Source organism: Chaetodon trifascialis, chromosome 13, assembly GCF_039877785.1.
Source record: "Chaetodon trifascialis isolate fChaTrf1 chromosome 13, fChaTrf1.hap1, whole genome shotgun sequence".
Classification (NCBI taxonomy): Eukaryota; Metazoa; Chordata; class Actinopteri; order Chaetodontiformes; family Chaetodontidae; genus Chaetodon; species Chaetodon trifascialis.
The window spans coordinates 15,337,323-15,349,299 of NC_092068.1; the positions used below are offsets into that span (position 1 = coordinate 15,337,323).

At 41.7% G+C, this 11,977-nt stretch overlaps 2 protein-coding genes across 4 annotated transcripts; one reads left to right on the forward strand and one right to left on the reverse strand.

Moving 5' to 3' along the window:
• Positions 1–339: 339 nt before the first annotated feature.
• Positions 340–6,016, reverse strand: LOC139341301 (zinc finger protein 502). 3 transcript variants are annotated; one of them, XM_070977772.1, is made up of 2 exons: positions 5,840–6,016; positions 340–3,315 (listed from the first exon to the last, which is right to left on the reverse strand). In XM_070977772.1, exon 2 carries the CDS (start codon positions 3,190–3,192, stop codon positions 1,528–1,530), a length of 1,665 nt encoding a protein of 554 aa, XP_070833873.1. In that variant the 5' UTR covers positions 3,193–3,315; positions 5,840–6,016; the 3' UTR covers positions 340–1,527. The 3 variants fall into 3 exon arrangements, with proteins under 3 accessions (XP_070833873.1, XP_070833874.1, XP_070833875.1); XM_070977773.1 differs by lacking the exon at positions 5,840–6,016 and adding an exon at positions 5,023–5,199; XM_070977774.1 differs by lacking the exon at positions 5,840–6,016 and adding an exon at positions 4,566–4,949.
• A 1,631-nt stretch (positions 6,017–7,647) lies between these two features.
• Positions 7,648–11,315, forward strand: ftr14l (finTRIM family, member 14-like). Its single transcript, XM_070977957.1, has 7 exons — positions 7,648–8,087; positions 8,218–8,313; positions 8,447–8,680; positions 8,791–8,950; positions 9,078–9,185; positions 9,712–9,848; positions 10,751–11,315. Exons 1-7 carry the CDS (start codon positions 7,689–7,691, stop codon positions 11,132–11,134), a joined length of 1,518 nt encoding a protein of 505 aa, XP_070834058.1. The 5' UTR covers positions 7,648–7,688; the 3' UTR covers positions 11,135–11,315.
• The last annotated feature ends 662 nt before the right edge of the window (positions 11,316–11,977 follow it).

Here is an 11,977-nt window from a genome sequence, read left to right on the forward strand (position 1 = left end):
TAACAGCTCGGCATACATTTCTACATAGCATGCAATAAGGCACCTATCTAACACAAGGAAGAAACCTATGCTACAGTTTGAAGCACAACTGTTATCCAAATAAAAAGAAAAGAAAATATTGCTCACCATGTTCACTCCCATAAAAACTGTATATCTCTCATTCCCTTTCATATAACCCAAGCCGTATCTAAAAAAATACATCAGTTTGTAAAAGATATTTTACACAGAACAGTAAATAGAGCGCAATCCATTGGAATTCGGAAAAATCTTTAAGTCTTGTAAAAGTGAGATTTTCTCGTGTAATATTTTAGTATACACAAGCTTTTTTTTGGGGGGGGGGGAACAAATTGTGATAGTTTGCAGATCAACACAAGTAAGAGTTACCTTTATTCTATACACAGGTAATTGAATTAGTCTCCAAAGCAATAAACAAAGTGTGATGTTGCATTTTGTGTACATTTGGTGCAGGAGTACAGAGGAAACTGCACTGTAAATAATTAGGACACAGGTCATGTTGTAATATGCTACCCAGTAGGTTTTTATTTTCTATTATGCATTTCCTAGTGGCTAAACTGTGGGTCATAATAGAATCAGGGCATCAGCCAGTATTGCTCTCTGTACAGTCTATGCAGCATTGCTAACCCATCGTAGACATACAACAAAACAACCTTATAAATATACAAGATGGCTCATGTCTGATGGAGCCCAAATTCAAGAACAAGCTGCATGAGAACACCTGCAACACATTTATCTCCAACACTTAAAACAAATTAAAGTCATAAAAGGGGAAAAAAAAAAAAAAAGTGGAGACAAGGTGGATCTTACTATCAAAAATGTAATCTTTTGGAACAGCACACTAGTCACCTATACATATATATAAAAGAAAATCAATAAGTATTTACATTGGATTTTCAACATTTGCTTCACATGGGTTATGTGGGTGAAAAAGAAATAACTATTCAAATTGAAACAACAGTTCTTGTTCACCAATTGTGTTGGTAGTCTTGAATAAAGTTGCAGTTGAAAAGCACATGTACCCACCGGAAGGTACATAAACTGACTTCCTATGTCAAAGAGACTAACCAGAGGGTGAAGCATATTTTCTCCAGGTAACAATTTTAAAGTGTAGATCTTCAAATCACGTTTTTTTTTTTCTTTTAAAAGTGTTCAAAAGAAGTCCTGGAGCAAGTGAAGCACAATAACAAACAAGAACTCAAGAGGCTCCTTCAGAATCTGTTATTATACCCCTCTTCCTACTGAGCACAAAGTCCTGGGTTCAGCTTTGAATTATAGGTTACAAAGTCCTTCAGGACAAGCCACTTCCTTTTGAAGATTTGAGTGTTACTATCCATTTATTCTCAACTGCCCCACTTCAACGTAGCGCTGTGCTGATCTGACCACTCATGTCTGTAGATGTATCCTGTGGTGTGGTGATAATAATGATGGGACCATTGCTACAACAGAAACAGGGGAAAGCGTGGATGTTTGCGCTTGCATGAAACAGCATGTTAGAGTGGGAAACGGTGCTCACTGATCTACATGGATCCTATGATGTCTGGAGAGGGAAGATGAATGGTTAAAGCCTTTCCCACACTGAGAGCACCTGTATGGTTTTTCAACAGACAGGATACGCTGTTTGGGGAAGGCATTGTTAGGGAATCCCTTCCCTGTGGGTATGGTGCTATACTGCTGCGGCTGTGGCTGGGGTGGCTGTGGCTGCTGCTGCTGCTGCTGTTGCTGTTTGCTTTCCAAGTGAACTCTCTGATGCCTGGCAAGTGAAGAGGAGTGATTGAATCTTTTGCCACAGTGACCACAGGTGTAACTCTTTCCCTCTGAGTGGACTCTTTGGTGCCGGGACAGGGAAGAGGAATGATTGAAGCCCTTATCACAGTGGTGGCACATATAGGGCTTGTCCCCCTGCTGGTGCACCCTCTGCTTTGGGGGGGTGCCATAGGACAAGGTTTTTCCAGGCTGAGGTGGAGAAAACACTGGATTCTGCAGGTGGGTCTTGTGGTGGCGAGAGAGAGAAGAGGAGTGATTGAAGCCCTTGTTGCAATGTCTGCAGGTATAGGGCTTCCCTCCGGCATGGACTTGCTGGTGCTTCTTCAGATGGCGTTTGCGGACAAAACTCTTCCTGCACATGTTGCATTTGTAGGGTTTCTCACCCGAGTGGATCCTCTGGTGCTCTCTTAGAGTGGCAGCAGCCGCAAAACACTTGCCACATTGTGTGCACCGGTGGGGCTTGTCTCCGAGCACAACTGCAGCGTGTGTCTTCTGGTGCTGCTTCAGGTTGGAAGTTGTAGCAAAGCCTTTGCCACACTGACCACAGGTGTATGGCTTCTCGCGTGCATGGACCTCTTGGTGCTTTTTCAGGTGCCTTCTGCGGACAAAGCTCTTCCTACACTGGGTGCACTTGTAGGGCTTGTCCTCCGAATGCATCTTCATGTGTTCTCTCAGGGTGATGGCTGCTGCAAAACTCTTACCACACTCTGAGCATCTGTGGGGCTTGTCTGGCAAATGAATCATCTGATGAGACTTGAGGCTGAAGGCATCAATAACATCTTTACCCATAATCTCAACTCCAGGGGGAACATAGGGCTTTTCTTTCATGTGAATCTTCATGTGCTGCTTGAGGCTGGCCTCCACAGCAAAGCTCTCACCACAATGAACACAGATGTAAGGGTTGAGGTCCTTATGGATCTCAAAGTGTTGGTGAAGATCGGCTATGCTGCCAAAAATCTCCCCGCACTCGTTGCACTGCAGGCCGTGGGCTTCATGTATGATTACACCATTCTCTGACTCCACTGTCAACTCCCCACCATGGTCAGACTCTACTTTCACCACATGCTCACTTTCTGTCTTGAGCAGCACCTCTCCCAGAAGAGCCTCACTTCCTGTCGTCTTGATTTCAGCTCCTGTGAAACAGTGCATCTCACCATGTTCCACCTTAATGTAATCATGGTCTGTCTCGGCTACAATTGCATCCACACAGGCTACAGCTCCGAGATCTGTCCCCAGTCCCTGGATCTTTAAGTCTGAGCCATGGATCTCCAACTCTAATCCACGCTTTTCTTCTGTCATGATCTCAGTTTCTGCTCCATAATGAAGGTCGACATGGCTGTGGGCTATGACACACTCCGACCCAAGTGTGTCAAGGCCGGGTGTGTCACATTCAGTCTCTGACTCGGCCATGAGAACACACTCCAGCCCCACGACCTCCGTTTTCCTGCCGGGCGATGACTCAAGAAGGAATCGGGGTAATATAGAGCTTTGTTTTGTTCGGTGCAACGCTGGTGGTCTTGTCAGCAATCAGACCTGCAAATGAGGAAAGTAAGAGAATAAAATTATCAAGTACAGTGCCTTAGGTTACAGTAGAAGGTAAATGTATTGTTCTTGACAGCCTGTAATTTCACATGGGGAAACTATATGCATATGTATAATTACACAATTCAAATATTAACTAATGTACATTAAAAATAAATGATGCAATCACATGACAGCAAGAGGAAAAGAGCAATTTAACAAATAGTAATTTGGCATCAAATTCCATCTGGCAGAAAAACTGGATATCAGAACAATATTAGCAACATTTTAATGTCTGATTCAAAGCTGTTGAATGCATGTCTGCATACACAAAAGAACCCAGTTATGTTGTGTTTACATGCAGTTATAAGCTACATATTAGTAATATTGTCAAAATTACCCATTGCATGCATATTTTAAAATCAAATTCTAACAAGTGTATCACAACCATATGAGAAAAGTCCAAATAACATATCATTGGGTCAGACATGCACTTGTTAGCACAACAGCAAACATAAAGGTTGGCTGTGTATTTGGTTAACACAATACATGATTAAAGGTGACACAATAAGTAGCCCATAATATCAGACGAGATTTTATATTCTGTACGACTGTATATCCATTAGCCTATGATCGGCGGATCTGTCCACTGCATTGTGAAAACTGAACGACTGAGTTCACAGAGGTGCATGGGCTAATGGCTCGTAGTTAACACCGAAGAAAGTTGTGGTACTTTGAGTGGTGAAATTTATTTTTCATTACTGTACGCCTCATACCCCATCAACGACATGCTGGAAATACTACTTAGCAAGCTAAGTGATCAATTTGCTAGCCAAGTTAGCGCTCAAGACGAGCATCACTTCACTAGCTAACGCAATTGATAAAATCAAAGTTGACCACTACATCATGATCAAGCTATCAATTCTACATTAACCCGTAAGCCAAAGACTGAAAGGCCTGCAAAAATCGCGAATGCGCAATATCGCAATGCCTTATTAGCAAATAAACGTTGCGGGCGTAGCGGCATATAAGTAGCGAGGTTTTGTTATTAAATATTGAAGCGTTGGTTGCTAGCCTTCAATAACAGCTACAAATAGCCTTTATAGCCGCTAGTTAGCTGGCTATGGTCGAGGGGAGACTGGTTAACGACAGCATTGTGTTAGCTGCTAATGTGTTCGCGATTTAGCCAGCTAACTAGCTCCATAGCAAAATGAACACACAGGTAACTGAAGTAAAGACTTAAAGAACCGTGAAATACTTACATCAAAATGAATAACAGAATTGAGTAATTTGGCGCAGTTTCTAACACAGCTACCGACGCGGAAATTCTCCTTGTGCGAGTATTAACAGGCCATCTTGTTGTGCCACACCAGCACTTCCAGCTAGCCAAGATTACATGCTCGCCTAAGATGGCTGCCGCGAGCTAACGTTAGCCAAGTTAGCTTCCGCCCTTCAAAACATACTGAATTAGAGCTACCCATAGAGCGATCTACAAACAAACCAAAAAACACACAAAGCTTCGTCAAATATGCGTGTGGCAATATTGGCACGATCTCAAATCCCCCAAATACGATGCCCTAAGCTAATGGTAAGCACGTTAGCAAGCTAAGAGCCACATCGTAATTCCAACCAGGACTTGGCTATCTGAAACAAAGATGGCTAACCGTGAGGGCGATGAATGCTGTGCGAAAAGCCCGGGAAAGGACGCCGTTTACTTACATAAGAATCAATTTAAGACACAAATCCCTCGGCAAACACTGTTTATAATAGACTATCCGAACAGAACAATATCGGTCCAGTTCTTCAGCTGCTGCTTGAGAGGACAGGACGAATCTTGGCTACAAACCTACAGCCCTCCTTTACTGCGGCAGCACCCGAAACCGCACACACGACTTCAATGGCGGCCTTGCTGATGTTAGCAGCTATCCAGCCGAGACAATATTAGCGTGCTGGCTACATAGCCATGATGCCAAGCTAACGAGCCAGCTAATCCAGTTTGCTAACACGGCTAAAGCCTGCTCTCTAGTCTAGTACTAGCCTGTAGATTGTAAAACATTGGAACGGAAGCTTAGCTAAACCGCCCATCCGACCATGTTAAGTCTGGTTTGCATGCAAACCTAAACTGGACAATGATTCAAGAAGGACGGATGGGCCGATTCTTCAACTAATATGTCATAAAAATAACCTAAATGAGAATCAAAGCAGACATAGTTCCTTGTGTCAGTGTGTTTACTTGTCTGCTTTTCCAGCAGAACAAAATGTTACAACCAGTGCGAGTCTAGGCCTGTATTTTTCCATTACAAAGTTCCTTACTATCGGACATGGAGAAGCAAAATAGATCCATAAATAAAACACATTGACTACAATAATAAATAATAACGAAGGTTGTGTTACATTAAACAGAGTCTCGCCTCTGCCTCGATGCTGCCAATATTCGTGTTATAGTAACTTGAATTTAAACGATGAATAATAACCAAGAGTAAGGATCACGCCGGCTTTAAATATATATGTTACATTCGTGCATGCACACACCCACCTTCTGTCTTTTTACTTTTGATGGCTGAAGAGAGAAAAAAGGAGAATCGCTTATATGCTTCAAACTCTGGGTTGAGAAGGGCTTTGCAAGCTGTTCTGTGCCTCGTCAAACCGCTGTGTGTGTCTTCCTCTCTCGGTCTGTGTGTGTAGCTGGCGCCACAGCTCATCTGGCGCCAACGTTGGACTACCGACGCACTTTAGCGAAAGCAACCATTGTCGTTTCAATACAGCACGGACACCACTACCGCCCCCTACAGACTCGGAGTTGTGCATGCAAGACAAAGAGGAGGTCCCAACAAGCTTGTATTTCCATTATCTAAATACACAGTATTTGGTTAGTGTGCACTACTTAAGTACATAACAGTATTCTACTTGCGTGAAATTCATGTATTTGTACTTTACTTGAATATTTCCTCATTGTGCCTCTTTATATTCCTATCATATTCCACTAAAATTTAGAGGGAAATATAGTGGCTTGCCTATGACTTCACTATATTGGCAATGCAGAATATGATTTTTTAAGCTTCTGTATCTACAAACATAACAGCAATATTTTACTTTGTATTTTGCAATTATAGCTTTGAGGGTGAATTATCAGCTAGAAAAGTCCTCTGTATAGAATGAGTATAAGTTAGCAGCCAAAATGTATAATTCCTGTAGTAGTAATTTAGTTTAGTTTCCCTTTGGCAGTGTTGGTGAATGCTCTGATACTATGGGCAGTACATATTGTACGCATCATGCAAGCAAGTCTAAAGATAGACATAACACAAATGTGATCTTGAAACAAACAAGGTCATTCCCTAACAAAAAAAAAAAAAGCAATGTGAAAGCTAGCTAATCATTCTTTTGAAGATAAGAGGTCTGACATGTTGAAAACATATCAGCACTCAGTGATGCCCTCTGTGAAGGCTTTTCATTCTTACATGCTATTCATACATCCCTGCTCAAAAGAAGAATTTCTTAGTCATATAAAAAGTTACATTGAATAAGCTTACCTTCATCTGGATGTAAACTTTAAACTTTATTTATATAATGTCAAATCCCTCTTGTGTATATTGTTCACCCTTGTATATAATGTACCTACATATAGTTGATTTTATTCTGTATATCTTTTTTTTTTGTTGTTGTTCTTTCTATGTCTCTCTTTTATTCCCTGTTTCCCTGTCTCTAACAATTTAATTTCCCCAGCATGGGATTAATAAAGTTTATCTTATCTTATCTTATCTTATCTTATCTTATCTTATCTTATCTTATCTTATCTTGTCTTGTCTTGTCTTGTCTTGTCTTGTCTTGTCTTGTCTTGTCTTATTTTATCTTATCTTATCTTAGCAAAAGCTATCTCAGGGCACTTTTCATGCAAAGCAGGTCTAGACCATACTCTTTATAATATTACTTTATAGTTTTCTTTATAATTATCTTTCTATCTATTGTATGTATCTCCAGTATCCATCCATACAATTGTGATATTTTTAATTATTCTAAAATTTAATTATGAAGTGCTGCACATCACCCATTATTTATTTTGCTGGTTTCATCTCTTTCGTTTCAACAGCCTTTGTTTCAGGCAGCATATTTGTAGTAACACCCATTTGCTATTAAACACCCAACCCGGAATACTGGTTTTACAGTGAGACTGGTCCACATAGCTGACATTCTGTCCCCACAGCGTCAGTCACACAGTTTCACTGGAGCTGTTCACTTCAGGAACTCGTTTTCTCTGTGGATACGTCGTCCTGCTCACTTTTTTGCTGAGACTTTTCTTTAGCTGCACATTTTATTGAGACGCCTCTGAGCTAAATCACCTGTGGACTTTAATCTGCTGAACATCGTCTTGAACTCCTTTTAAAAAAATGTCCCATCCCAGCACTCTGGACTTGGACAGACACAGCAGCTTGGAGAAGTCTCGTCGCTCTAACAGCCGTAGTCAGCCCAGAGCTCAGGCCAAACAGGGAGAAGTCCTGTGTGACTTCTGCACAACGCGGAGGCAGAGGGCCGAGAAGTCCTGCTTGGTGTGCCTGGCATCTTACTGCGAGACCCACCTCCAGTCTCACTATGAGTACCCCGCCATGATGAAGCACAAGCTGGTCAAGGCGACGGGTCAGATGAGGGAGAAGATCTGTGCACAGCACGACAAGCTGCTGGAGGCTTTCTGCCGCACTGATCAGACGTCAGTGTGTGTTCTGTGCATGATGGATGAACACAAACACCACGACATCGTCCCAGCGGGAACCGAGAGGACTGAGAAACAGGTGAGTGCTGAAAACACCTGTCCGTCTGATATGAAAGGTTATTTATTGTAGGAGGCTGACGTGATCACAGCAGTGGGTGGTAACATCTGCAGCGCTAATGGTGGCACCTATAATGTCATTCACTCTACAGAAACAACTTGGTACCACGCTGCACAAATCTCAGCAGAGGATCGACCAGAGGATTAAAAAGTGGCAGGACCTTCGACAAGCTGTTGAATCAGTCAGAGTAAGAAACAAATGGCCTCACTCAAGCTGCACACAATATGAGCTAAAAATAAGTCATTATGGTTTTCTGCTTTGAAAAATAACTGCTTTCCATCCGCATTTCAACAAACTGTCTTTCTCCTGTATCCCGTCAGCACTCTGCCCAGACGGTCCTGGAGGAGAACGAGCGCATCTTCACCGAGCTTCTGCTTTCCATAGAGAGGAAGTATAATGAAGTGAAGGAGATGATCCGCTCCCACGAGAGGACCACCGTGACACGGGGGGAGACTCTGCTGGACCGCTTGGAGGAAGAGATCACGCTGCTGAGGAAGAGACACACTGACCTGGAGAAGCTCTCACACACCGACGATCACATACACTTTCTACAGGTGAGGCTGACCTGAGGGCCCAGACTGAGACCGTGTGTGGTGGAAAATTCAGGCGCTTTGCTGGATATGTCTCCTTTCTCATCTCCGTCTGCCTTCTTATTATTAACCAGAGCTGGCAGTCTCTGTCGGGCCCCTCGGGATATGAAGACCTCAACAGCATCAGTGTTGCTCCCTATTACTCCTTCGATGCCACCAAGAGAGCCATTGCTGCATTGAAACTACAAGTAGAAGAAGTCAGCAAGACAGAAATGAGCAAAATCTCAGGAGCAGGTCAGCAAATTTCTTCATCTCAAGGGGAATTGATGTCTGTCTCCAGAGGGGTCCTTTCAGCCTGCTTTCATGAAGCTTATGCTGCCATGCGTTTGTTTTTTATTATTTATTATCTGTCTCTTCATAGTGAAGGAAGTCTACATCACGCAAGAAGGTGAGACAAGGAGGGAATCGATTTTGAGGGAAGGGCCGAAGACAAGAGAGGAACCAAAGACAAGAGAAGATTTCATGAAGTGTGAGTTATTAGCTTCCTTGTTTTATTTGCAGAGAAATCTGCTGTTGAACCCTCTCATAGCCGGTTAAGTCTGTTCTGTACTGACAAGGTTCAAAGTGTGTCGCTCATGGTGCCACATAGCAGGAACATCTCCATCCCTAACAAAAGGATGGATACAGCGTGTGGTGAAACAACCGAAACTTAGGGCATGCTGCCTGCAGAACAGGTTTGGTGAAATGCAAGGAAGCAAACTTACAGTTCAGTGTTACTTGAACAAACACAGGTGTTCCTGCTTTTACTCCACCCGTTAAAAGCTTTCAACAAGCTTATACGGTGGAGTTACAGACCAAAGGCTCATGGAACAAGTATTTAGCAGCAGATTTAAAGCAAAGATGATAAAAGATGACGATTACAGAAAGCAAAGATCTGGTCTCAAAAGAGACAAATATCAAAACATATGATGGCACTAAACTGGAAGACAGAGAGTGAACAGCAACACAGAGGATGGATAATGTTGATAATGATTATGTTGTCCTGCTCTGTTTAGACTCTTGCCAGCTGACTCTGGATGTCAACAGCGTCCATCCTAACCTTCACCTCTCCGAGGGGAACCGAACAGCTACCATGAAGAATGAGCCCAAGAACTACCCGGATCACCCAGACCGATTCGACCACTGGCAGCAGGTGAGGATTAAAGAGGAATGTTTGTTTGTTATGAACGGCGTGGAGCCAAAATGATCACATGATCAAAAGGGAGCCATACTGGATCCTGAATACAGGCTTAAGAGTAAAAGGAGCTTTCACTGTCGTACTCTTTGAGTTCCCCTCCTGAAGCGGCTCGTCTTTAAAACTTGTGTGGTCTATGAAATCTTTTTTTTTTATTCCAGTTTTAAGCTTGATTCCCTCCTCTCTCTTGTTTAAAATCTTTACGTCTTTTGCTGTGACCAAAAATTGCTACCAAATTTTCCAGGAAAGTTGGGACGCTGTTTAAAACATAAACAGTAATATCCTTTATCCAATCATTTGTTCACAATGTGGTGAACTTTGCTCCATCCTCGCTTGTGATCGACTGAGCCTTTCCAGGATGTCCCTTTCATACTCAATCATGACACTATCACCTTTTACCAGTGAACCTGTTTACCTGTGGAATGTTCCAAACAGGTGTTTTTGGAGCATTCCACAACTTTCCCAGTCTTTTGTTGCTTCTGTCCCAACTTGTTTGAAACATGTTGCTGCATCAAATTCAGAATAAACATACAGTATATTAAAAATCAATAAAGCTGATGAGGTTAAATATATTGTCTTTGTACTGCTTTCAATTGAGTATATGTCAAAAAGAATTAGCAAATGATCACATTCTGTTTTGGTAATGTTTTCCACAGCGACCGAACTTTTTGGGAATTTAATCAGTCTTTTAATATAAGTCTTTGAAGTTGTCTTTAGTATAAAAATGCTTCCACTTGTACAGCTGCAGTAAGTAATTTCTCAGCAGAGGTTATCTAAAGTCTGACATAAGCAGCTGTTATGGGTCATGCATAAAGCAGCATTTAGTCTTTTAACCTCTCATTTCATCCATTCCATTTCAGGTAATGTGCAGGGAGAGCGTGAATGGGACTCGTTGTTACTGGGAGGTGGACTGGAGAGGAACAGAGACAGATATTGCTGTTACTTACAGGGGAATCCACCGTAAAGGAAATGGCAATGAATGCAGCCTGGGCTGGAATGACAAGTCCTGGAGTCTGTACTGCTCTGACTCCAAGTTCTCCTTTGTGCACAACAATAAGAGCAAAGACATTCCAGCTCCAATATCGTCTCGTATTGGCATCTACCTGGACCATGCAGCAGGAACACTTGCATTTTACAGTGTCTCTGATGGCATGAAGCTTCTGCACAGAGTCCAAACTACATTTACAGAACCCCTCTACCCTGCATTCAGTGTGTGGGGCTTTGGTACTACTATAAGACTGTAGGAGACTTGCCATAGTGGCAGTAATTGGTATATAATTTACACAATATTCTAAATATTGCTGTAAAATTTGAAGCAGGGTGTTTCATTAATTCTTGTTCATTTTCCCTCATGAACTATGAACTAATTTAGGAGTGTTTTAAACAATCCAGCTCATCTGTTTTTGTTCTTTTTACCGCTGTTGTTGTTTTGGGGCAATCTACTCTAAATAAAATGTCACTTTTGACTAAGAAAAACACAACAATTTATTATCATGTTATTTTCTTGATGTCTCCATCCCATGCCATGCTTACATTACTGGTTATTAATGCTATCCGTGAAATTAAACAGCTGTTTGTAAAACCCTCAAGCTATCACTGATTTATCTGCCATTTGAAATATGAATTTGTGCGAGACAGCTGTCTCTGATCAGGTTTAAAACTGCTGTTGTTTCACACTCATGTCAGTCCATTAGCCATCTTGGCTCCACAGAAAATCGAATGTGAAAATCCCCCTCCTCTACCTGGGCCTAACAATGGTGAAGACAAAGTAAGAAAAACCTGAAGGACCTCTAAAATTTAGATTTTTGTTTGCTTAAAGTAACTTATGTAAACAACTTATTCAAAGATTGTTAATCAGTAGGAGATCGAGATAAGATAAAATACACCATTATTTTTCCCAATGAAAATTACTGAGGAGCAGTTGCAGTACAAGGTAGGAGAGAATGCAAATCTAAATCTAAAATCTAAAATGACAATAATTATAAATAATAGTGAAATTAAATCAATACATGTGCAAGTATAGTTACATCAATAAACAGATCCAAAATCCAAATATGCAGAATGCCGAAAATATACAGACGGTCGAT

Coding starts and splice junctions, on each gene's coding strand:
- LOC139341301 (XM_070977772.1), bottom strand. CDS start 3,192: ATGGCCGAGTCAGAGACTGAATGTGACACACCCGGCCTTGACACACTT.
- ftr14l (XM_070977957.1), top strand. CDS start 7,689: ATGTCCCATCCCAGCACTCTGGACTTGGACAGACACAGCAGCTTGGAG. Junction 8,681..8,790: donor ATCACATACACTTTCTACAG/GTGAGGCTGACC, acceptor ATTATTAACCAG/AGCTGGCAGTCTCTGTCGGG. Junction 9,186..9,711: donor AAGAGAAGATTTCATGAAGT/GTGAGTTATTAG, acceptor TGCTCTGTTTAG/ACTCTTGCCAGCTGACTCTG.